Here is a 27,250-nt window from a genome sequence, read left to right as displayed (position 1 = left end):
GACAGCGAGCTTTTTATCATTTACTCATTATGTGCACTGCACACACATTTTGAAGTATACTTTATTAACTTATTTGTGGTAATATTCTGTTTTATTAGCTAAGTGTGATATATGTTTTGTGGGTGTATCATGGTCTGGAAGAATGTTGTTTGGCTTGGTTGTATGCATGTACATTCAGATGACAAATTCAAACTTGAACTAAACACAACAGTATAGCAACATTCTTACCACTTGGCACTAAAGCGAACTTTTGTCCTATTTGTGTTCTTTCTTGCAGAAGTTGAGTACAATTTGTTCTCTTGTGAATGCAGCTTATCTGATGCTCTATATTTGCGATGCTGCTGTAACTAAATTTTTAATTGCACCTGTGCATGTGAAAATAAACCTGGCTTTGACTCAGTTAACAGAATCACAACATACTATTCAACACGCACAAAGTGCCGGAGGAACTCATCGGGTCAGATGGCATCTATGGAGGGAAATGAGCGATCGACATTTAGGGCCGAGATCCTCCATCAGAACTATCTATTCGATTTACCAGAGGGTGGGTCGGGTAGACTTCACCGGTCGCTCCGGGACGTGCGGAAACCCCTGCCCACCCAAGGCCCGATCTCCACCTCCGCTCTCGGCCGCCAAGTTGCCCCTACCAGGGGAAAGCAACCGTTGGCGCCCGCCATGCTTTGCGGCGGCGGCGGAGGGCGCATGCGCACTGGCTTCTGTCAACACGAACAGGAGGCGGTGAGAGCTTAAAAAAAAACAGAGAAGCAGCAGTTGCGGCGACGTCGTGGAGCCGCATAATAGGACCCGTTGTTAGTCATTTCGGCTGAGGGGGTGGTGGTTCTGGCTGTGATGGAACGGTGGGCCACCGGGTCTGGCGTTCTCCAGCGTGCCGAGCCCGAACGCTCGGTGAGTGCATGCGGTCCTGCAGCGTTTCCTTTGTGTGTGAGAGAGAGAGAGATAGTGTCTGTCTGTCTCTGTGTGTGTGTGTGGGGTGAAGGGGAGGGTGAGAGTGTCTTTGAGCCGAGGCCGCGGCGGCTCCCTCGGCCTTCCCCCCATCCTGCATGCACGGCTCGGCCAAGGGCAGGCTCCCACCCCGACGCCTTCACTTACGTCTGAAGGCGTGAATATTGAACGGAAAGTTGTGCAAGTTTCTTTTTCTCTCTTTCTGAGTGGCGCGTTATTGCATTGCTAGCTGCCACACGGCGGCGGTGCTGGCTTCGCGCGTGTTTGTGTGTGTGTGTATACGTATATACGTGTGTGTGTGTGTCTGTCTTTCAGCGTTTTGTTGAGCAGGGGGAGGACTGCTTTACATTGAGCTTTGGCGCCAAGGCCCCAGCCTGCCTCCTTCCAGCTCTCGAATCACTACTACATCTGCCAACTCGGCCTTCCTTCCGCTCTCCAGATGGAAGAAATTTGCATGGAAGAAGTCTTTAAAACTTTTTCAGTTCCTTTTCTTTCATAAAAACGTAAACTTCAGTTTTATTAAATTGTTTAAGTCTGTTCCTATTTGTTGATAGGTTATCAATTGTTAAGTAATATTGCACGATTTCTTTTTGTATTAATCAAGGGTTTCAATACGTGCATTGTGCTGTCATCAATGGTAAGGAGCCTCTGAATCAGAAAGTTATGCATTTATATTCTGCTCAGTGGATCCAGGTGCAGTTGGTCTAGTGAGGGCGTTCTGGACTGCCTCTGGTTTCATTTGTTGAACTGGGTGTTGGAATTAAAGCCTCATTTGTTGCCTTGGATGCCAAAGCAAATTTCACTGGCTCACCTTGGCATTGGACTACTTGGACAATAGCAATACCTATGTCAGGCTGCTATTTATTGACTATAATAGCACTCTGACATGGTTATTGTCAGGATAGATTGACTTGTTGAGTGGTGGTACAATAACAACCTTGCACTCAATGTCCCTAAGACCAAAGAATTGATTGTGGATTTCAGGAAGGGGAACATACACCAATACTCATCGGTGTGGAGGGGGTTGGGGAGGATGAACAGCTTCAAGTTCCTGGGCATCAACATCTTGGAGGATCTATCCTGGGTCTAACACACTGATGCCATCAATGATGAAGGCATGCAAGCTGCTATGTTTCATTAGGAGTTTGAGAAGTTTTGTTACTCTTGGTAACATAAATTTCTGCTGATGTACAATAGAGAGCATTCTGTCTGGTTGCATCGTCACATCGGATCGGAAATTCCTGCAGAGGGTTATAAACTTGGCCGGCTCCTATGTGTACTAACCACCTCCTTATCTTTTGAGGACATCTTCAGAAAGATGGTGGTCTCGAGAAGGTGGCATCCATCGTTAAAGACTCACCAACCAGGACAAACCACCTTCTCCTTACTACCGTCAGGGATAAGATACAAGAGCTTCAAGCCCCATATCTTTTCCCTTAACGATAGTAATGTTACTGTTTTAGGAACTGCTTCCCCTCCGCCATCAGATTTCTGAAGGGTCCATGAACATTACCTCACTATTTTGCTCCTTTTGCACTCTTACTTTTTTAAAACTTGTTGTAAATGTAGTAATTTTATGTATTGCACTGTACTGCTGCACACAACAAATTTCATGATATACATCAATGTTAATAAATCTAATAACACACATAAAAGTTGCTGGTGAACGCAGCAGGCCAGGCAGCATCTCTAGGAAGAGGTGCAGTCGACGTTTCAGGCCGAGACCCTTCGTCAGGTTGTTTGCGTTAATAAATCTAATGCTCAGTTGCTTTCTGCAATTTCAAAAGAAGGGAAAATAATAGAACTGTGCAGCACAGCAACAGGCCCTTTGGTCTACAGTGTTACTGCCAGTTTGAATTACACATCAGCCTTCACATGGTCTATATTCCCTGCCTATTCACATGCCTCTTAAATGTTGCTATCATATCTGCTTTCAGCAACTTCCCCCCGGCAGTGAGTTCTATGCGCCTACAACTTTTGTCTTTAAAAAAATGTTGGCCTTTAAATTGCCTTTAAGTAGTGGTGTCTAAATTGATGCTTTATGTAAAAATTCCTATAATTTACAATAAATGCAAAAAAGTGAGGTGCTGTCAGTCAATGTCATGTTACTGTTGGTGTTTATTGCTATTCTGTTACAGATTGTCAGCAACATTTGCTATATTCCAAAACTGACACTCCTGTATTAGATAATTGGCTGAAGTGACTTAAGGATGATCTTCAGCCAAGAATTTCTACTCTCTCAATAGACTTCATTAGTTGTTTATATTGATCAAAAGTAAATGCAATTTCTGGATGCCTCAATGTTCTTTGCATAAATCGAAGTGCTTTGAAAGTATGTTCTCATTCATAATGAAGGAAGTTCGATAAGATAATCGCGAAAGCAAAAAAAAAACCCAACAAAATATAGAAAAAGCTAGAAATACTCGGGGCAGGCAATATCTGTGAAGAGAGAAACAGCTCATAGTAACTATCAAATCAACTGAGTATTTCGAGTGTTTTCAAATTTTATGTGATAGGTAAGCTGTCCACTTGGTGTTAATTAAGCAGTATACGTTGGTCAAGGCTTCAGAGAATTCTATACCTTGCCCAATAATTTTTTTTTTTTGCATTTGCCCTGAGAGGGAGATAGCAGGAGCTCCACTTACATCTTGCTTTAAGGTGGCATTTCTGGCAGCGCTGTGAACCTGAAGTATTAGAGTGTTGGCTAAGGTTATTTGCTCAAGTTTTTGATTCAAGTTCAACAGGTTTCAATCTTTTCGTCTTTCTCAAACCCGTCCCACCCCCTGCCCCCCACCAGTAGTCTTGTGTACTGTAATCGCCTTATGCATAGGTGCAATATGTCTTTAAGCTCTGCTAAACTAGATCTTAGCCACAGGATTGATGAGCTTACAATTGACCTCAGCAACTATAAGCTGAAGAGGTAGTGTATTATTGGACAGGGCTTGAGCTTGAAACTGCTGCTGGAAAAATATTCTTATGCGGACTTTGGGCAGATCAGTGACTTCTTATTCTGATTATTGTTTTTTAAATGCTTACAGCCAGCTTATTCATGGGCTTCATGACTTTTGTATAAGATTGTTATACCTGCCAGGAGTCACGCTGAAGTATATGAAAGGAACATTTGCTTTAGTGTGGCACCAAGAACTTCTGGTAAAATTGTAGTCATTGAAACTGCAATGTAAAAGTTCATGTGGCATGGCTGTTGCCAGGTAAAAATCCACTGGTTGTCACAGACTTTATAAAAATAGTGTAGACAAATGTGTCCCCACAAAATCATTCAAAGTCTTCCCCAACCAGAAACCCTGGATGAACCATGAAATCTGCAATCTGAGGGCCGAATCAGAGGCGTTCAAGTCTGGTGACCAAGAAAGTTACAAGAGTTCCAGGTACATTCTCTGGAAAGCCATCTCACAGGCGGTGGCAATTCAGGACTAAACTTAAATCAAGGGTGCTCAACCATTGTGGCAAGGATTGAACGCTATCACCCCTCAAAGTCAAATCAAATTGCATAGATGACAACAGAGTTTTGCTTCCAGATGAGCTGTATATTTGGCTTGACTGTCAAAACACAAAGGAACCATCGTGAACTCCTTCAGCTCCCAATGACCCTGTGATTTCAGTCTCTGAGGCTGATGTATAAGCATCCTTCAGGAGGGTGAACCCACAGAAAGCACCTGACCAAGACAGGGTACCTGACCAGGTACTAAAGACCTGTGCTGATCAACTGCCTGGAGTGTTCACTAAGATCTTTAACCTCTTGCAGTCTCTGGTATCCACCTGCTTCAAGCACGCTTCAATTATACAGATGTGTATGAAGAGCATGGTAATCTGCCTCAATGACTATCGTATAGTAGCACGTACATCCTCAGCGATGAAGTGTTTTGAGAGGATGATGATGAAACGTATCAATTCCTGCTTTTGAGGAGTTTTGGATCTGCTCCTATTTGCCTACCAGTGCCGCAGGTCCACAGCAGGTAGCTCATTAGCTCTTCACTCAAACCTGGGACATTTGGACGACAAAGATGCATAGATCGGGATGTTCTTTATTGACAGTTCTGCATTCAATACTATCATCACCTCAAATCTAATCAGTAGTCTTGAAGACCTTGGCTGCAATATCTCAATTACAACTGAATCCTTTATTTTTGTACTTGCAGGCCCTAGTCAGTTTGGATTGGCAACCTCTCCACAATCTCGACCACAAGGCTGTGTGTCTAGCCCCCTGCTCTACTTGCTTTATACTTGTCACTGTGTGGCTGCCATATTCAAGTTTGCTGACAACACCACTATTGTAGGCTGAATCAAAGGTGGTGACGAATCAGCATATAGGAGGGATTGGAAAATCTGGCTGAGTGGCGGTATAGATACTACTTATTCAATATAAACAAGACCAAAGAGCTGATTATTGACTTCAAGAGGAGGAAACCAGAGGCCCATGAGTCAATTGTCATCAGAGGTGGAGACAGTCAGCAACTTTAAATTCCTCTGTTATCATATTGGAGGACCTGCCCTGGGCCCTGCACTTGAGTGCATTTACAATGAAAGCACAGCAGTGTCTCTTAGGAGTTTGTGAAGATTTGGCATGCCATCTAAAACTCTGAAAAGCTTCTATAATTTAATAATTGATTCTATTATGGATTTATTGAGTATGCCTGCAGGAAAATGAATCTCATGGTTGTGTATGGTGACATATGTATACTTTGATAATAAATTTACTTTGAACTTTGTTCTCCGATGACTTGCACCTTTGCAATTCATTTGCAGGTCCTCAGATAATGAAATAATATACAGTCAATGTATATTAAGGAGTCCCAATGAAGAGTCTCAGCCCAAAATGTCAATTGTTCCCTTCTATAGATGCTCCCTAACTTCCTGAGTTCCTCCAGTATTTTGTGTATGTTGCTACAGTTAAGGCTGACTTCCAATCAATTTCTGTGGGTTCTGAATTGGCTGATGAGGATCATGTGAGATCAGACTGTGCCACAAATGGACAAGAGATGCTTCATGGAGTCACCTGGTAGTATGGGAAGTGGTACTTAATACTTTTTGTACTGGGGTTTTGTATGCTCCCAACAAAGGAATTCTGCTCTGTGATGTGATGAATTGCTCTTCTCTCTTAGTGGTAATGGACTTGATGTTTTCCTCAAGTTAAAGACATATTTGAGGAAGCTTTGAGATGTTCCATGAATTGTTTCCTCATGTTAATCTTTGTGTGATTGAGTGGTGGCCTTGGCCATCTGATGTTGTGCATGTGAATGATTGCTCTGCCCTTTAGAGCTTAAGTTTAATTAAAACTCCCGTTGGAAATGTTGACCTGGTAGTGGCCACTGACATTGGTTGACTTATTTGGGAATGGATTTGGATGATTTTGCAGACATGGCACTGTGGTACCTCCACAGTGCTTTGAAATGATTTCTGTAGGTAGCACATGTCTCAGAAGTCTACAGGAGTGAATGGATTATGGCTATACAATAGACATGAACATATTATGGTGGATTTGAGGAATGTTCCAATACTGTTTTCTTCAAGTGACAAACGACTGCCCAAAGATCGTGATAGTGCTCTGTAAATGATTACATTTAATCATTGCCAGTTTATTGATGGGGCCATTTTGGCTTGTGTTTTGCCGAAAGGTTCAGTTGCAAAAGGACATTTGCTTTGTAGATGTTTAGTATAAAGCCTATTCTGGTTTATTTCAGTGAGGAGTTGACAATAACTAAGTGCAGCCTCTAAATATGGATTATATGCAGGCATAATTTCCACATTGCATCTTTAACTGACATTGGAGTGACTTTGATTCTTGGGTAAAGGCAATGCAGGTTGAATAGTTTCCCATTTGTTCCATTAATTCCCTTTTCAGTTGGGAGTTTAATGGAAGAAAGGTGCAATATTGAGACAGGAGGAATACAGAGCAGTATTAGGGTGATGATCAGTTTTGGCTTCATCAAAATATTCTTATCTGTGGGCTCTGACTGCCTCTCTATTGTTGACGGGCATCCTTCTAATCTTGGTTCTCAGCAAAGTGGGCATTTGGGCTTGTGCAATAGGTGGTTTTGCTAGCTTTGAACAATCTGTGAATGTCATTCAGAAATTAATTGATAAACATCTCTTGCATTTTTAATCAAGAATGTTTAATGTCATTTCCACTACACAAGTGTAAAGGAGAACAAAATTGTTGCTTCAGTTACTCCAGATCTGATGTAGCACAAAAACACAAAGAGAAAGAACACAAAAGTAAATTTTTAAAAAGCACAAGCGTAAATAAGATTGCTTATATAGTATGTCCACAAAGTGATGTACATAAGGTGACTGACAAGAAATGATAGTGTTTCGGGGGTTGGGTGGGGATGGAGGTACTGATCAGCCTTGCTACTTAGGGGAAGTAATATTTTTGAGTCTGGTGGTGCTGGTTTGGATGCTACATGTCCCATACCTGGTGAGGAGGCTAAACAACTACCTTAGGCGATTTGTTGGGTTTGAGGACTGTGCTGCCTTATGAGGTGTAGAGTATGTTGAAGCTTTCACAGAAAAGAACAAGTCTGCAAGATGAACAATGAAACACCAAAACTTTGGCCCACTGAGTCTGGATCAACTGTTACACACCCATTTATACTAATCCTACCCCAGCCCAATTTAATTTTCTTCCTTTCCCCTTGTGATTCTGCCATTTGTCCATACATTCAGTAATTTACAGTGGTTAATTAACCTCTTAGCCTGCATATTCTCCTTGATGGGAGTGGGACAAGTACTTCATGAGCAGGGTGGGTGGGATCCTTCATGATGATACGGCCCCTGTGCTGGCATCTTTCTGTATGTCTGTTTTGACAGGTAGACTGGTGCTGGTGATGCATTGAGCAGTTTTGACTTCCCATTGTAGAGCCTTTATGTCTGCTGCAGTGTAGTTTCTATATTATGCAGAGATGTAGCTTGTTGGGATGCTCTCTACTGTAAAATGATGAGTATGAATGTGCAGAGTCCAGCTGTCTTCGGCCTCAGAAAGTAGTAGTATTGTGTTGTAGGACCATGAGAAGTTGTATGAGATGTACACTCCCAGGACTTTGAAACTGCTCACAGTTTCCACTGCTGTGCCACTGGTATAAAGAGTGGTGCAAGTTTTCCTAAAGTCGATAACCATCTTCTTTGTCTTCTCAACATTAAGGAAGAGGTTATTTGCCTGACACCAAGCTTTGAGGTCTTCCGTCTCCTCTCAGTAGGCTGTCTCCGTGTTGTGGTGACGAACCCCACTACTGTCTACAGTGCACACTGTTGTTAGCACACTGCAACTATACTTGTGTATTTGCCCCAGGTTGAACAGCTTCCCCATTGTTTTGAAGACTGCAGCAAAAAGCTGTTGAAGTGTTGAGCAATGATGCAGCCTCGGCAAATGCAAGATGTAATATTAAACAAAGGGTCTACAAAAGAATAAATCTCAGTGAATAAAGGTGTCAAATGCAGCTTGTTTAATTTCTGCCACCACCTTTCTTTGAGTCACTAGTTTTCTGTTGGATATCAGTCTTTTGGTGTTTGCAGGACTTTGTTTTCCTTTGAGATATTGAATTTCTAATCTAACAATATCTTGCATCTGGAGTTATTTAGCTTGAGTTGTTTTCTGGAAAAATGGGTGAGTCCCTTTGCAGGAGCTAATTATGGTAAACTTAAGGACATTTTAGGTACAGTGGACATTCTGTGCCTTTTGTTTGTAGCGGGTAGTCAGATTGTCTGAGGATATGCCTTTTGTACGGCGTTGATCTTTAACAGTCATTATCTTGCACTGTTTGGTGGTATCCTGATGGAGATGGCAACAGATTAGCAAATGATCAGTGCCAATAATCTTCGCTACCTGTCACAACCAGGGTGATGTGGACATCCCAGGAGGTTTTTGCTCAGGTAATGGTTAAAGAGCTGTCAGTGCCTGATTTAGGCACATTGCTGCAAAGCTTTCCTTGTACCATTATCTCTGACAAAATGTTGGGGTTAGCTTTCCTTGCCCCTCCATTATCCATCCAAGGATAGCGACAATAGCATCAGACCCTCGTAGAAAAGGACAGTAACAATAGCATCAAAGTCCCCAATCCCCTCTCTCGCACACAAAAAAAGCTAACAGATTGCCCACACAGGAAAAACACCAACAGGAGTGCCAGTCCCCAAATCCCCAATTCCTCCCTCTCACAAAAGGTAATATATCGCCCAACTTGTCAGTCAGCAACAAGAAAGGAACCTCCAAAAATGGAAGGAAACCAATATATAGTCTAATAATCACATAAATCTCAGAAGACCGAAAACTTCTGTCAGCGTTTGAGGAGAGCGGCTGAACAAATTCAGTGCCACTGACCAGTTTTCTAATTCCTGAGCTGTGAAAGTGGAATAGTGGTTAGATCCCTCTCAACTGGAATGGTCCTAGTGTCCTGGGCCTTTAGGCTGAGGAGCAGAAGTTGAGCTGTAGACTTCTATTGCTGTGAGCTGGCTGAAACAAACCAGCTATCATGTGAACTCAACGGTGCAAAGGCTTGGTCCAATAGCAATGGCATACAAGACAGCTATGGAGGGCATGAACATGGATGCCTATTGGCATGCAACTCTTTAAGGGTGAGTTTAGGCTTGGAGGACCTTGCATATTGCTTTCTTATTGTTCTCTTGCTAGCCCTTTTCATTGGTGATCCTTCTAGCTGAATCTTTTTTTCTCACCACTTCCTAAATTCCCATAGTTGTCTTCTCCTTCCATCCACTTTTCTTTTACCCTTCAGCTTTGCCTACCTCTCTATGCTCTGAGGACCTCTGCCCCTTTATGCTAGGGAGTGTAATGGAAAGAAAAAATATACACTGGGATAGGTACTTTCAGGGCCTTCCCTTCTATTGCTTTGTGCTCAGTATCTATAGCAGATGACTGTGATACTCCTGCAGTAGAATTCTTTCTCTTTCTGGGAAATTACATGCATGGACCTATCTCAGTAACTACTGAGTACTAGGAGACTGATCTGTGAGTGGCTGAAGATTCTCTCAAGGTTTATTAGGAAAGGTTTGGGCATTGTGACCAGGCTACAGGCTTTGAATGATTTGATTGCTATGACTGGGTGAATTTGAGAAGCAGAGGTAGTCACAGAAAACTGGCGGGGGGGGGCAAAGAGAGTATAAACAGACACTGAGGGAGTGGGATTTGTTGGGGTGGGGGTTGTGCTAAGAGTGAGTGAGGGGAAAGGGAGCTGTCAACAATATGATAGAAGTAAGGAGCCTGAAGGGGCTCAGTAGTCACTTTCACTGAATCCTGAACTATCAATATCCTGGAGGTCATCATTGACAAAAAGTAAACCAAACCACAAATGCTTTAGCTGCTGTGGAAGTCAGAGACAGAAATTCACTGTCCTATGACTTTTCACCATCTGCAGAAACATTTTAAATTTATTGGTTCATAGGGTGGGGATGTCACTGGCAAGGTTTGCATCTAAAAGTAAAAAGCCTAGTGGAGGAAAAACTGAGAATCTCTACAAACTGAGTATCAGGTTTATTAGCACGGAAGAAGAAAATGGCAGAGTAAGTGAATAATGGGAGAGAATCTCTTTGGAGTAGGATTAGAGGTATACAAAATTGAGGGGTATAGATTGGGAGGGAGGGGAAGCAGGCTTTTTTTCACTGAGGGGTGAGCCTAGAACTAGAGGTCATGGTTTAAGGGTGAAAAGTTAAATGTTTAAGGGGAACATGAAAGGAAACTTCATTCAAAGTGGTGAGAGTGTAGAACCAGCTGCTGGCGAAAGTGGATGCGGGTTCGATTTCATCATTTTACAAGAAATTTGGATAGGTACATGGATGGGAGGGGTATGGAGGGTTATAGTCCAAGTGCTGATCAATAGGGAGACTAATAGTTCAGTATGGAATAGTTGGGCTGAAGGGTCTGCTTCTGTGTTGCAGTGTTCTATGACCATAATTACATTTTGTCTACGTTTACAAGGATTAAATTAAACTTGCTGTATGTATTAGAGAATTAAGTTTCTTGTGAAAACGAGGAATTCAAGGAACTGATTACTGGTTCAAAAGAGGATCGCTGAAGTTAGCTTGATAAGCCAGGTCATTTCTGAGATACTATGCTGCATTATTGTTTGTTTGTTTTTTGACTAGCTTGTTAAATTGCTAATTTGGTTTCATATGATATGGGCATAAGGAAGTAAACTGAACTTTCAAAGGCACAGATTAGATCTCGGCTGTATTCATTTCTGTGCATTGCACGTTTGAAAGGAAGTCAGGGATGAGGCCAAAGGAAGTTTACTGGAATGTTGTCATGGACTAGGGTCTTCATTTAGCTGTAAAAATTAGCAAAACCAGAATTATTCTTGGAGGATAGATAATAGGCCTATTTAATAGAAGCATTCAAAATCAAGTCGGAGTGAGAATTTGAGAACATTTCTTTACCATTTTTGGAAAGATGCCAGAGGTGAGATGAGGATAATTTTGTTTTTGTACAGTAAGTTCTTGCTTAATGCACTCTCTTAAAGGCTGTTGGAAACAGATTCAGTATTGGCTTTCAAAGAAGAACTGGAAAGATGAGTAGGCTATTCAGTTATTCAAGTTTTTTTAAAAATCGCTTTTGCACTTTTTGTCGTTTACACTGTTTATTTTTGTAACTTAGTTATTTTATGTCTTGTACTGTTGACACCAAACAAATATATCAGTGATAATAAATCTGACTGATTCTACTCGTTTGGTTCTGGTATAGCTAATCTATATCCTTAACCTAACACCCTGTTTTGAAAAGTGAAAAAGGAAAAAGGCCATGGAAGAAAAGCAGTGGAGTGGGACCGATTGGAATGTTCTACGGGCACAATGAACTTCCATCTGTTGTAATAATCCATGACTCTGCGAAGTAACAGGCGGTCAAATCATCCCTCTTGTAATTGATTTGCCTTAAATGGGTTTGATGATAGCAATCGATCAAGTGTATATTCATGGTTCTGTCGGAATTTGAATTAAACTGAATGCGACCTGCTTTTATTACCTGCTTTTAAATATAATTGTTGTTAAGCTTTTGGTAAAGTACTCAACACACGTGATAATTTGCTTATTAAAAATGTGAGAAATGGAAAGGAGTGCAGTTATAGATTTTTGTCCTAATGTTTTGGACTGTTTTTGGGAGTCGATCTTTGGCTGCTTTAGCATTAGGTAGAATGACATAATAGGGTTTTAGGAAAAAATAAGTTGTTTTGGTTTCATAACACTTTTCAATGTTCTTTCCTTGCATCGGATGGTATAGATGTATACCAAGTAACCCGTTCTGGAGACTTATTGTGAATTGTTTATTTGTGAACACGAGGTGATCTTTCTATGGGCATGGTTACTATAGCAGTAGTTTTCTGTATGTTAGTAATGTGATGTTCGTGGCAGTATGAAAAATAGTTACAATATTTGAGATGTTGGTTTTGTACCCATATTGCTTTTGCCATTCTGGCTATGTAGTAAGAATTAGTTATATCTTCCATGTCTATCTACAAAGGTCAAACTAACCTCTCCAACATGGCTCTTGCTTTGTAAAATGCTTTTTTTCTCTCTCTCTCTCTCTCTCCAAGAAAGCTATAGTTTAGTTTACTGTTTGCAAGATTTAATGAACAAGGCATTGTTTTCTGAAATCAAAGGGTGCTGCGTAATTATCAAAGAATTGGCTTTATTCCTTTGGCAAATCATTGTGATTATTAAATAAGATTCAGTGCTGGAATTTTGCAAGTTTATAGTTGGGGGCTAGATCTTCATGCTTTTATTGTTCTGAGAATATAGTATGTTGGAAAGCGGTGTCTGACTCACGATTGTTTACTCTGCCAGTTTTCTGCCGAGCATAACACAAAGGCTAGGCCAAAGAATAAACACATACAGTACTGGAGAAACTCAGCAGGTCAGGCAGCAACTATGGAAAGGAATTAAACAACTGATATTTCGGACTGGGACCCTTCATCGGGAAAGGAAGGGGGAAGAAGCCAGAATAAGGTGGTGGGTGGAGGGGAAGTACAAGCTGGCAGGTGATGGGGGAAGGTGGTAGGAGGTGAAGTGAGAACAAGTTTTGTGTAGGTAAAATGCAAGGTAATTTAAACCTGGTCATTGTGATTTCCTGCTGAAGGAGGTAGGAAACCAACATCATCCTCTATTTAATTTGTTTTTGCATATTAATGAGAAAGAGCAATCATGAGAGAGAGTATATAATTCTATGAAGCCAGCCTGGAAGGAGTTGATAATTTTCATGTCATACTGAACATGAGCTTTTCTACAGCAAGAAAGCTAAATGTTTCTTTGCAAGTAATGTTTTGCTGATTATTAAACTTGTGTTCTTAGGATGTAAATTTTCATAAATGTTAGTCTTTAGTAGAATTCTGTATACTGTGGATTCTGGTTAATTGGGACACATTGGGACCAATACATTTTGGCCCCATTAAGCAGTCCCAATTAGCAAAAGTTTCATGGAAATAGTTAAAAAGATTAAATTCCAACTATCATTTAACTGAGTAACAAAATATGTATTTAAATGAAATACAGCGATTAGAACACTACCAATACTATTGCAGTACTATAAAACTATTAGTTCATAATAGTTATCGACAGAGAAGTCATCCAGTGTATGTGGCCAAGTTGTTTTGATTATAAATGAGCAAAATCAGCACAGACACGTGCAGATATTGGATTGCCTTCATACAATGCTTTTGACAATTGCATCCTCAGTCTTAATTTTCATTGTATCATTTAAGATGATTGTTAATACCTTAATTCTTTGTAGTTTCTAACTTGAAGTAGTGAGATAGTGTCATTTTCACTCCTAGCTGTTTCTTGCTTGAAACTGCAGTGAGCAAAACCATTCTGAATTGTTCTGCTTATTTCTTGCCAACTATTAGTGACAAAAATCACAGCATTTTGAACACAAATAGATGTAGCTGACTCTATGTAAAAAGTGTTCGCTCTAAGCATGGTGTAGTGTCTAATGACTGCACAAGTGCACTCGACTGATGCTAGTTAGCAACTGTTTGCAACAGTCCCCTGTCCCAGTTAAGTGGCATAGTGTCCCAAATAAACAAAGGCAATCCTGGCTATTTTCTCTATTAGTTTTTATTTGTTAAAAGTTGAGCAAACTGCGACTGCCCCAATGAACTGGAGTCCACTGTATTTTGAAATAGATCTGCTGGTCAAATCAGAGTATATCTCTATTGAACAAAATGAATTGCCAAATTCTTGTCACCTGTTTAACAACTATGTTCGATTGCTGCTTGGCTGTACTATGGGACACCAGTCACCACATGCTTGCGAGGTCAATAATGTTAGGGGAAATATTTCTTTGACTGAATTTTGTGTATATGTTGAAGCCATTTTTTTAAAATCTTAGAACTATTTCAATATATTATCTAACTGGGATGTTTCATTGTTTTGATGGATGTGTAAGGTGTAGCCATGTCAGTGAATCTGAAGTCTGAGTCCAGAATGGAGGAATAATGGTAAATTTCCTCCTCTTGAGAACATCATTGAACTAGATGAGTTCTTAAAGCCATCTGGTAACTTAGTGTTCATCATTGATTGTTGCACTGCCACCATTTCCTGTTTTTTCAATTTATTATTAAACATCAACACACCATTTTTCTCAGCGTTATTCAATGCATTTGTTCATGATCTCTGTGAAATATGAATTATCTCGGCACCTTCTCTTGCACACAAGTGCACACAACCATAGTTTAGATTAAAATCGTGATTCTGCATATTGTTCAAATAATATAAATCTACATGAATAAATATTCCCTGAACTGTCTCTTCCCTAGAGAGAAATAGCAGTGATGTTTCCCCATAGCTTAAGAAAAATGTTAATTAGTTAACAATTAAGCTCCTTCCTTGATGTTATAAATATTGTACAAACCATTCCAGATGTGATTATACTTGTAATTTGTATGGAATCACTCTGTTTTCCTGCTCTAATTCCCAAGTTGCACAGCTCCCATTACTATGATTATACATATTTTTTTGAGCTTCCTATCAGTGCAATGAAGTTGTCTCGTGATTTATCATCCTGGCTAGAGCCAATTAATTTTTAATCTGAAAACTAAACTTCTACTCCATATGCACCTTTTTAACTAGGTACATCTCTTTTGTGTTGTCTCTCTCCTGCTCTCTGTTGCTTTAAACACTGACCCATTTTAGTGTAACTTGTAAGTTTAATAGACTACCACAATGTAAAATGCAAATCTTTTGCATTTAGCTGTGTCAGAAGATTGGAAATACTAGGGTTGGTGGCTTCTAAAACCTAGTTTTGGATGGGTATGGGGAATGGAACTGTCTGGATACTGGCTGTAACAAATTGTTTACTTTTGAGTTGTTGATTGTGCAAAGCTCTTGTGCAAGCTTGAGACACTAGCCTCCTACAAAAAACTGAAGAATGCTGATCATAGTATTAAAAAAAAATAGTGAGGGTTATTTTGGCCGTCTTTATTTTAAAGTTATTATTCACCTGGTGGAGAAATATAAACTGCTTTTACGCACTTATGCATAGCAACCTTTAATTTGCAAGTGAAAAGTGAACTATATACAGGTTTCCCCTGCCATCCGAAGGTAGAGCGTTCCTATGAAATGGTTCGTAAGTGGAATGTCGTAGAGCGTTCCTTTGAAATGGTTCGTAAGTGGAATGTCGTAAAGTGAAGAAGCAACTACTATTTATTTATATGGGGAAATTTTGTGAGCGTTCGCAGACCCAAAAATAACCTACCAAATCATGCCAAATAACACAAAACCTAAAATAACAGTAACATATAGTAAAAGCAGGAATGATATGATAAATACACAGCCTATATCAAGTAGAAATACCTTTCCACAATCATTGCCTGCACTGTCCACTGTAGCGAAAATCTCACACAAGCACCGTCGGTAAAAACACGGTGCAAGCGCTTTCAGCAAAAAATCTCACGCAAGCGCTGTTGGCAGAAACAGTCTCTCCAGTAACCTTTAAGCTATGAAGCTGCCAAATCATACCAAATAACACGTAAAAACACACAGCCTATATAAAGTAGAAATGTATGTACAGTGTAGTATCACTTACTGGAATCGGGAAGATAGTGTCGAGCACACTGATGATGGCGTGTTAGACTGAGTCGTCGGAGGTTGGGGTGGTGCAGTGGTCCCCACCCTCCAGGCAGCGAACCGATAGTGATCCGCGAAAAATGCAGCAGTAGCTGGGAGGCACACAGCACATCTTTAAGAATAAAGCGGAAATAAACATGCTAATTAATTAGGTGCTGCCCAGCACGTAATTGTCGGCCCAGGTCAGAGGCGATTGCCGATCGCATCGCCTCTGATCTGGGCAGACATTTACGTGCCGGGCGGCACCTAATTAATTAGCATGTTTATTTTGGCTTTTTTCTTAAAGATGTGCTGGATGCCTCCCAGCTACCGCTGCATTCTCCGCGAATCGGTATCTGTCCGCCACCTGGGGGTTGGGGTGGTGGGACCCTGGGGTGTCATCTCATTGTCGTCTGTTTCCATTAGGGCATGCAGGTCATCTTCTATGTCTGCCTGCCTCGATGTCACTTTCGGTCCGTTCGCTACTGCATTCGGTTTCTATTGTTATCCTTTCCTCTTCCAACTGCATCAGCTCTTCATCTATTAGTTCTTGGTCATGGGATGCCAAAACCTCTTCAACATCATCTTCATCAACTTCCACAAGCCAAGCTCACTTTGTCCTTACTTCGTTCACCACGATTGAAACGTTTAGTTATGTCTAGTTTTACGCTAAGTGTAACACCCTTACGAGCTCTTTTAGGCTTTTCTGATACCATAGAACTTATCTTGCTAACGGCTGCTCACAGGCACGTGTTTAAGCAATGCTGGCAAGAATGCCGTTCCGAATCTGGGGAGAGCGGCTGCTCAGGGCGTGCGCTGCTTTTTTCATAACAGTGAAAACACCTGTTAGTGAAAACAGGGAACTAATGTAGGTCTTTCGTAACAGTGAGGTCTCGTAAAGTGAACGTTCGAAAAGCGGGAGACACCTGTAGATCAAATAGGCAAGATTTTGTCTTTCATAGAATTCCAAATATTGAGTGCAGTCTATTAGGTGGTGCTAATAGTCCCTTACTGTTGCCCAAATGAAAGTGGTAGCGAGAATTTAAAACAATTTATGACATCTAAAACTGGCAAACTTCTATAGGAGTGCAGTGGAGAGTATATTGACTGGCCGCATCACAGCCTGGTGTGGAAACACTAATGTCCTTGAATGGAAAATACTACAAAAAGTAGTGGATATGGCCCTGTGCATCACGGGTAAAACCCTCCCAACTATTGAGCATATGTAGTTGAAATGCTCTTGCAGGAAAGCAGCGTCCACCATCAGGAGCCCCCACTACCCAGGACATGCTGTCTTCTCGCTGCTGCCATCAGGAGGAATTTACAAGAGCTTCAGGACTCGCCACCAGGTTCAGGAACAGTTATTACCCCTGAACCATCATGCTCTTGAGCCAGAGGGGATAATTTCACTCAACTTCACTTGCCCTATCATTGAAATGGTCCCACAACTGATGGGCTCACTTTAAAAAAAAAACAAACAAACAAACAAACACTCTTCATCTCATGTTCTTGATATTTATTGCTTATTATTAATTTTTGTATTTGCACAGTTTGTCTTGTGCACTCTGGTTGAATGCTCTAGTTGGGCGGTCTTTCATTGATTCTGTTACGGTTGTTATTTCTATAGCTCTGAGTATGCCCACGTGACAATCAGTCTCAGGGTTGTATATGGTGACATGTATGTACTTTGATAATTTACTTGGAACTTTGAACTCCTAACCTATTAAGAGTTATATACCTATTATTAAAATGACCTAATTTTAATATGGTCAATTAGTTATCCTCTTGTCCAGTTGGATGTACTCATACTGTATTTAATTGGAGTCAGCAAATCATTTGTAACTTTTCTCTAGCTGGGCCCATTCTTTTGCCTCCTGGTGTTTAAATCAACTATATTTGGCTCCCTCCTATTTCTCATTTACATTGCTGCTAGTTACCAAGGTCATTAGAGGGATTCCATTTGTATGTAAATAACATAGATACGGGGCAAGAAAATGTGTTCAGGTGTGTGGCACATTTATTTGGACCACCATCTGTATAGACTAATACATAATATAATTACACTGTCAGATATAAAGGGTTAACCCAACATTCACTATATTTTCTCCCAACTATGACTATGGAATGCTGTACAAAAGTAAAATACTGCAGATGCTGGAACGCTGAAATAAAATCTGAATAAAACTGCAAAAAAACTTGGTATGCATCAGGTTGATAACATTTTAAGAGAGCTTTTATTTCTTGTTGTCCAAGGCTCCAAAAATTGTGTAGGGGAAACCAGATACACATTGGTAACTTCATAGGTCACCTCTGATAATCTGTAAGGATAATTGAGTTTTCACTTGTTGCTTTAATTCTTTTTGCCATCTGCTATACACATCTCTTGTGCTTAATTTTCTTCTAAATTAATTTTCCTTTATCGCCTGCTGTCAGCAGTCAACATTGCTTGTATTATTCAGTCACTCCTGAAATTCAGTCTTTCCAGACTGCCCTATTAGTTCTTTCCAAGCACTTACTTGCTCACCTTTAGTTCTAATGACTAGAAGATGGACTTCTCCAATTAGATTCTCTCTTAGACTTGCAAAGTTCTGCCCTTGGATGCTGCCCTTTAACCTGACTCTATCCAGTATTTTCTGCATTTATCAATACTATGCACATACCTGGTTCTTTTCTCAATTATATTGAGAGTTGATAGCTGATAGCTTAATTTTAGGTTCATCAGAAACAATTGTAGTTTACCCTATAAGCAAACAGTTATGTACACGAAAAATTAACTTTTCTTTTGCTATTGTTTAGAAGTTCACAACTGACCTCAATATGAGGAAAATCCTAGTGTTGGAAAAGTTTGTCAACTCTAATATTACTTTTGTGGATAAAATCCACTTGAGCAATGGCAGTGTTTCAATACTGACAAAATGTGCTGAACACTGTGCTAGCAATGGCTGAATTACAATAGTCTTTTAAGTAAAGGTGCATTTCTGAAACATAATATTAAAAAATCTTTTCTACAATTATTAATCTTTTCCTCCTAGAGCTGATTTATGTGGATGATGGATTCATTGACAGCTTGCCAATATTGAATTAATATGTGCATATACGTAGAATTTAGGGTAAGTTCAATTCATCTATTTTAAATATCTACTAATCCCTGAGATTATTTTTAAAATCATATTTGATATTCTGAATTGGAAAGCCTGAACCTCTTCCTTGCCTTAAAGGAGATGACAGGATGAAACGCAACAGACATCTGAGCAGCAGTGACAGTTCAGACAATGAGAGTAAGTAAACTAATGTGTTTTGGCTATTTATTCTTGTGTTGCTATGAATGCATGTTTTTCATCCGCCTAAGATTTCTTTAGATATTGAATATTTATTATGCCTGTCAACTGATGTGAGTTGGGTTTTCATTTAGTTCACCCTCAAAGTAAACACCCTTTTCAAACTCTGACTCTTATTTGCATCAATGCAAGTTAGTGAATCACTTAATGTAATTGTTCAGAAGTTGAAATGTTACATTGGGAGATTCTGGTTTTCAGTAATTGCAGAATATTATTAGTTTTCCCAAGTATTTCCAAAAGTCCCTTGAGTACCAGTTTAAAATGGGTTTTAATTGAGCAAATGCTCTGAAGAAATAATGCTCAAAGGAGGATTTATGATGTTGAAAAGACAAAATCTTGTCTCCTGTTCTTCAAACAAAATCTGGTGACTGGCTTGTCTGGGCTGTGCACATCTCTAGCTGATCATCCAGGGAACACATTTAAGAAACAACTGTCCTTGTCACCACTGTTTTCTGTCTCCTGCGGATGACTACCCTAGACTATTAAAATGCAGTCTCTACACCTCTAAATACCAGTCACACCTTGACTTGACATTCAGTCCCTCCGGTCAGGAATTCCGTCTCTCCACCCCCCCCCCCACACACTTTGTTCTTGGGATGTAAGTTATAATGATAAGGCAGCATCAATTGCCTGTCTTTAGATAGAGATGGTTAATTGATCCCAAAGGAAATTACAGTGTCACAGCATTACAAATGCACAGATAGAAATATTAGAAGAGAAGTAGAAAGCATAAAAAAGTTACCACAAACAGTTATCGTTTTTCTGACAATAGGTTGACTCATCATAGAGCTGAATGGCTGTGGGTATAAATGACCTCAAAGAGTGCTCTTTGGAGCAGTGCAATTGTCTTGGTCTATTACTAAAAGTGCTCCTCTGTTCAGCCAAGGTGGCATGCAGAAGGTGAGAAACATTGTCCAGAATTGCCAAGGTTTTCCATAGGGTCGTTTGTTCTACAGGTACACAATCTCTTATCCGAAATCCTTGGGGCCAGTTGCATTTCGGAATTCAGAATTTTTCGGATTTCAGAAAATTGATAATTTTATTGATAATTAACCATTTTCAGTGTGGTGGACTTTAGGACCTGGGAGAGCTCCGGACCTACGCACATTCTCCCGTATACTTTAAATCATCTCTAGATTACTTATAATACCTAATACAATGTAAATGCTATGTAAATAATTTTTATACTGTTTTGTTTAGGGAATAATGACAAGAAAAAAGTCTGTACCTGCTCAAACAACCAGTGCTGGAGAGAACTTCTGGGTTTTCTCAATTCGCACTCTTTTACAAATACTATTACAGTTTATTTGTAGAGTAATATACTGATAAATGAAATAGTGGGATAACTATAGGCCATAAATATACTAGTACATTTTATTTCCAACAAAAGCATTCAGTAAAACAAAAATATACAGCTTCAAACGAACCGAATCAAACACATGATAAATGACTTATTGGAATAAATGTAGAACGTAAATACTTTAGGACATATTCAGGTTCAAACGAAGCTAAGTACGTACAGGTACCTCCAGTTAAGTTGCATTACGTCTGGCAAACAAAGCTAAATACTCTACAGGTACCTGATGGGCCAGGAACAGGATTCTCAAGTTATGAAGCAGCACTACGACAGACGGCATTTTTAAAGACGACTTCAAGTGTCATCTGCCTCATTAACATAGGTTTATATTTAAGTAATCTCTCTTTAACTGAGTAAACTGCCATAATCTCTTGCTTGCTGATAAATGCACGTTGTTCAAGGCCAGCAATTAACTGATCACATATTTTCACTTTATCATCATCAGCCATTGTTAATGTTTTTCTAGGAACGTAGTGCCAATACAAAGCTGTTTCGTCAGCATTGTAAATTTGTTCAGGGCTAAGGTTTTCATCAGATATTATCTTGGCAAATTCGTCAATGTAATTTTCAGCTGCTGCATGATCAGCAGAAGCTTTTTCACCACAGATTTTCAGATATGACGCTTCTTAAATTTCTGCAGCCAACCCTCGGAATATTTTCTGCATTATTAGTAATGATAAATGCTTCCTTCTCTTTTTCTCATTGTTACCCATAGGGGTATCTACAGCTCTTTTTGACATTTTCACAGTGAAATTAAACACAAAGTCAACAATGAACACAAAATATCAACGAACAGCAAATGCACGTGTAACTGGTACGGGCCCTGAGCCACAGCTGGCGTCTGGCGGCCTCTGCTAGTGCTGCCACGTCACACCTGAGTGATGTCAGCTGTTGGTGCACCAAACAAGCCTTGTTACGACGCGCTGCACAAAAAAACCTTCGATTTTTTGGAGCTTTTCGGATTTCAGAATTTCGGATAAGGGACTGTGGACCTTACCACAGCCTCCAGTTTGACTCATATAACAGAGCCAGTCTTTCTAATCAGTTTATTGAGCCTGTTGGCATCACCTGTATTGATGCCATTGCCCCAGCACACCACTGCATAGAAGATTGCACTGGTGAGAGCAGACTGGTAGAACATGGTGTAGCATACTCTAAAGGATCTCGGTCTCCTCTGGAACTAGAGGTGACTCTGGCCCTTGTACACAGCCCTCATGTTGGTGCTGCACTAGCTTGTTATCCAGGTGAGCCCCAGGTACTTGTAGCTGTGAGGGAATTGGGTCAATCATATACTTTGGGCTTAAGTTCCATTTTAGCCCAGATCAGGTAAACCTAGCATGTTCCCTTCTTGAAGAATTTTAATGATTACATGTAGTATTTAAGGAGCCTAATATACTAAATTAAATTTTCTAAAATTTTGCTGAATGTCTTTGTCAATATTGTTCACTACTTGATTATGTTGGTCTCTGCTACTGTATTGTCAGACCACCATAATTTTGTTATTATAACAATACAGTTGACTACTGGTTTGGGTGGTCCGTTGTTCAGTGTGTCTGAATGTCCACATATTCTCATTCTCAAGCAAGATAAATCTGCAGAATCTGGAAATCCAAGAAACACACACAAAGTGCTGGAGAAACTCAGTAGGCCAGGGTCTCGGCCTGCAATATTGACTGTACTGTCTTCCATAGATGCTGCCTGGCCTTGCTGAGTTCCTCCAGCATTTTGTATGCGTTGCACATATTCTCATTATTGTTTTTGTAACTTCCTGCATAGGTCCTTCAACATCATGGTCATCCCATTCCAAGTATCGAGGTGACAGGCATGCCTCAACTAGTGGAAAGAAGAAGCCTGCTGAGGTTAGTCTGACTTCAGTTTTAAAAAGTCTACCTTACAAGAAGAATGTCATTAAACATTCTTGTTTGTGAAAGCTAAACATTACTGGATTTTTCACTCCATGACAAATAGATTATGTACATTCCTTATTCTGTGTGTATTCCAGCTGAGACTGAGGCCTGGAAATTACTTCAAGTGAAAATTAGTTGTTTCAGAGAGTAGTTCTTCACAAGCTACTTGCAGTATATCTGTATTATCGTATTTTATTTAGAGATACAGCACGGTTGCTATGGGGGATTTCAACATGCAGGTAGACTGGGAAAACCAGGTTGGTACTGGACCCCAAGAAAGGGAGTTTATGGAGTGCCTCTGAGATGGATTCTAAGAGCAGCTTGTACTGGAGCCTACCAGGGAGAAGGCAATTCTGGATTTAGTGTTGTGTAATGAACCGGATTTGATAAGGGGACTTGAGGTAAAGGAGCCATTAGGGGGTAGTGATCATAATATGATAAGCTTTAATCTACAGTTTGAGAGGGAGAAGGGAAAATCGGCAGTGACAGTATTGCAGTTGAACAAAGGGGACTATGGAGCCATGAGGGAGGAGCTGGCCAAAGTTGTCTGGAAAGATACCCTAGCAGGGATGACAGTGGAACAACAATGGCAGGTATTTCTGGGAATAATACAGAAGGTGCAGGATCAGTTCATTCCAAAGAGGAAGAAAGATTCTAAGGAGAGTAAGGGGCGACTGTGGCTGACAAGGGAAGTCAAGGACAGTATAAAAATAAAAGAAGTATAATGTAGCAAAGATGAGCAGGAAGCCAGAGGATTGGGAAACTAAAAGGGCAATACGGGGAGAAAAGATGAGGTACGAAGGTAAGCTAGCCAGGAAATATAAAGGGGGATAGTAAAAGCTTCTTTAGATATGTGAAGGGGACAAAATTAGTTAAGACCAAAGTTGGGCCCTTGAGGATAGAAACGGGTGAACTTATTATGCGGAACAATGAAATGGCAGACGAGTTGAACAGGTACTTTGGATCTGTCTTCACTAGGGAAGACACAAACAATCTGCCAGATGTAATAGTGGCCAGAGGACCTAGGGTAATGAAGGAACTGTAGGAAATTCACATTAGGGAGAATATGGTGTTGGGTAGACTGATGGGACTGAAGGCTGATAAATCCCCAGGGCCAGATGGTCTGCCTTCAAGGGTACTTAAGGAGGTGGCTCTAGAAATCGTGGATGCATTGGTGATCACTTTTCAATGTTCTATAGATTCAGGATCAGTTCCTGTGGATTAGAGGGTAGCTAATGTTATCCCACCTTTTAAGAAAGGTGGGAGAGAGAGAAAACAGGGAATTATAGACCAGTTAGCCTGACATCAGTGGTGGGGAAGATGCTGGAGTCAATTATAAAAGATGAAATTACGACACATCTGGATAGTAGTAACAGGATTGGTCCAAGTTAGCATGGATTTACGAAGGGGAAATCGTGCTTGACTAATCTTCTGGAATTTTTTGAGGATGTAACTATGAAAATATACAAGGGAGAGCCAGTGGATGTAGTGTACCTGGGCTTTCAGAAAACCTTTGATAAGGTCCCACATAAGAGATCAGCGCGCAAAATTAGAGCGCGTGGTATTGGGGTAAGGGTACTGACAAGGATAGAAAATTGGTTGGCTGACAGGAAACAGAGTAGGGATTAACGGGTCCGTTTCAGAATAGCAGGCAGTAACCAGTGGGGTGCCACAAGGCTCGGTGCTGGGACCGCAGCTATTTACAATGTAATTAATAATTTAGATAAAGGGATTAAAAGTAAGATTAGCAAATTTGCAGATGACACAAAGCTGGGTGCAGTGTTAAATGTGAGGAGGATGTTATGAGAATGCAGGGTGACTTGGATAGGCTGGGTGAGTGGGCAGATGCAGTTTAATGTGGATAAATGTGAGGTTATCCACTTTGGTGGCAAGAACAGGAAGGCAGATTATTATCTGAATGGTGTCAAGTTAGGAAAAGGGAAAGTACAAAAAGATCTAGGTGTCCTTGTTCCTCAGTCACTGAAAGTAAGCATGCAGGTATAGCAGGCAGTGAAGAAAGCTAATGGCATGTTGGCCTTCATACAAGGGGATTTGAGTATAGGAGCAAAGAGGTCCTTCTGCAGCTGTACAAGGCCCTGGTGAGACCACACCTGGAGTACTGCATGCAGTTTCGGACTCCAAATTTGAGGAAGGATATTCTTGCTATTGAAGGAGTGCAGCGTAGGTTCACAAGGTTAATTCCTGGGATGGCGGGACTGTCATATGTTGAAAGATTGGAGCGACTGGACTTGTATACACTGGAATTTAGAAGGATGAGAGGGTATCTGATTGAAACATATGAGATTATTAAGGGATTGGACACGCTAGAGGCAGGAAGCATGTTCCTGATGTTGGGGGAGTCCAGAACTAGAGGTCACAGTTCAAGAATAAGGGGTAGGCTATTTAGAACGGAGTTGAGGAAAAACTTTTTCACCCAGAGGGTTGTGGATCTGTGGAATGCTCTGCCTCAGCGGGCAGTGGAGGCTAATTCTCTGGATGCTTTCAAGAGAGCGTTAGATACAGCCCTTAAAGATAGCGGAGTCAAGGGATATGGGGATAAGGCAGGAACGGGGTACTGATTGTGGGTGATCAGCCATGATCACAGTGAATGGTGGTCCTGGCTTGAGGGGCTGAATGGCCTACTCCTGCACCTATTGTCTATTGTAACAGGCCTTTCTGGTCCATCAATCCCATGCCACCCAATTATATCCATGTGCCAATTGACCTACTTACCGGTATGTCTTTGAAATGTGGGATGAAACTGGACACCTTGAAATCCACATGCTTACAGGGAGAATGTATGGACAGTGTCAGGAATTGCACCCAGATCATTAGGGCTGTAATAGCATTACACTAAACACTACACTACTGTGCTGCCACATGTTGCTGAAAGTTTTTGCAGCTTGTAAAAAGTATTTTTTCCTTTACCTCTGAAAGTTCAAATCAGAAATTTAGAAAATTTCTTGTGTATGAATGGAGGACAGGAGTAGGTCACTTTGCCCCTCAGGTCTCCTCTGCCATGTACTAAGAACGATTAATCTGATTGTAATTCCAATTTTGCATCCCTGTCCAAGTGAAGTAGTTTCTTTCATCCTTTTGCTGATCAAGTGTATGTCCTTTCTGACCGAAAGATATTCAAAGACTGCTTCCGCCATCCCTTGAGGAGGAAAGTTCCAATGACTCAACCTTGAATGATTAAAAGACCGATGTCTCAAATGGGCCATCACTTATTTTAAAACTGACTTTTAGCTCTAGAGTCTCCCGTGCAGAAGTGTCCTCTCTATTTCTGTTCTGTCAAGACCTCTCAGGATTGTATGTTTTAATCTAGTCATTATTCACTTTGTCATTCGTTACAAGTTGTACAATACATGTTAATATTTTCTTTTATCTGTCTTTTCTATGTGTCATTCTTGATTAACAATTAAATGTTGAAAAAGAACAATACCAAGTACCAATTTTGATTTAATTGGCTTGTCCACAGAAGGCAAAGAGTGATTTTAGACGGGTCATGTTCTGCATGGAGGTCGGTGACAAATGGTGTGCCTCAGGGATCTGTTCTGGGATCCCTACTCTTTGTGATTTTTATAAACGACCTGGATGAGGAAGTGGAGGGATGGGTTAGTAAATTTGCTGATGACACGAAGGTTGGGGATGTTGTGGATAGTGTGGAGGGCTGTCAGAGGCTACGGTGGGACATTGATAGGACTGGGCTGATGGAGTTCAACACAGATAAGTGTGAGGTGGTTTATTTTGGTATGTCAAATATGATAGAATATTTCATTAATGGTAAGACTCTTGGTAGTGTGGAGGAGCAAAGGGATCTTGGGGTCAGAGTCCATAGGACACTCACAGCTGCTACACAGGTTGACTCTGGTTAAGAAGGCATGTGGTGCATTGGTCTTCATCAACCATGGGATTGAGTTTAAGAGCTGAGAGGTAATGTTGCAGCTATATAGGACCCTGGTCAAGCCCCACTTGGAGTACTGTGCTCAATTCTGGTCGCCTACTACAGGAAGGACATGCAAACCATAGAAAGGGTGCAGAGGAGATTTACAAGGATATTGCCTGGATTGGGGAGCATGCCTTATGAGAATAAGTTGAGTGAATTTGGCTTTTTCTCCTTGGAGTGATGGAGGATGAGAAGTGACCTGATAGAGGTGTACAAGATGGTGAGAGGCATTGATCGTGTGGATAGTCAGAAGCTTTTTCCCAGGGTAGAAATGGCTAGCATGAGGGCATAGTTTTAGAGTGCTTGGAAGTGGGTACAGAGGAGATGTCAGGGATAAGTTTTTTTTTACGTGGAGTGGTGAGTGCGTGGAATGGGCTACCGGCAGTGGTGGTGGAGGCGGAAACAATAGGGTCTTTTAAGAGACTCCCGACAGGTACATGGAGCTTAGAAAAATAGAGGGCTATGGGTAAGCCTAGGTAGTTCTAAGGTAGGGACATGTTCAGCATAGCTTTGTGGACCAAAGGGCCTGTATTGTACTGTAGGTTTTCTATGTTTCTATGATCTCCAAATTCTTCATTTTAATTACTAGATAATCTACTGGAGCTCGCTTAGACAGTACCCTTCTGTTGCCTTGCTGTGAGGAACTGTGGATTTGAACCACCATGGATTTTGCCTT

At 40.7% G+C, this 27,250-nt stretch overlaps 1 protein-coding gene across 1 annotated transcript in view; it reads left to right on the top strand.

Moving 5' to 3' along the window:
* Nucleotides 1–726: 726 nt before the first annotated feature.
* The window catches only part of jade3 (jade family PHD finger 3), a 51,130-nt gene continuing 24,606 nt past the window's right edge, over nt 727–27,250 (top strand). The window contains exons 1-4 of the mRNA XM_072262707.1: nt 727–906; nt 19,056–19,133; nt 19,242–19,301; nt 22,495–22,577. Of these exons, the coding sequence (XP_072118808.1) occupies nt 19,253–19,301; nt 22,495–22,577 (132 nt within the window). The 5' untranslated portion in view covers nt 727–906; nt 19,056–19,133; nt 19,242–19,252. The remainder of the gene's footprint in view (nt 907–19,055; nt 19,134–19,241; nt 19,302–22,494; nt 22,578–27,250) is intronic.

The sequence above is a fragment of the Mobula birostris genome, chromosome 7, assembly GCF_030028105.1.
Source record: "Mobula birostris isolate sMobBir1 chromosome 7, sMobBir1.hap1, whole genome shotgun sequence".
Lineage (NCBI taxonomy): Eukaryota > Metazoa > Chordata > Chondrichthyes > Myliobatiformes > Myliobatidae > Mobula > Mobula birostris.
Note: the sequence above shows the minus strand (reverse complement) of the source record. Positions and strands in the feature narration are given on the sequence as shown.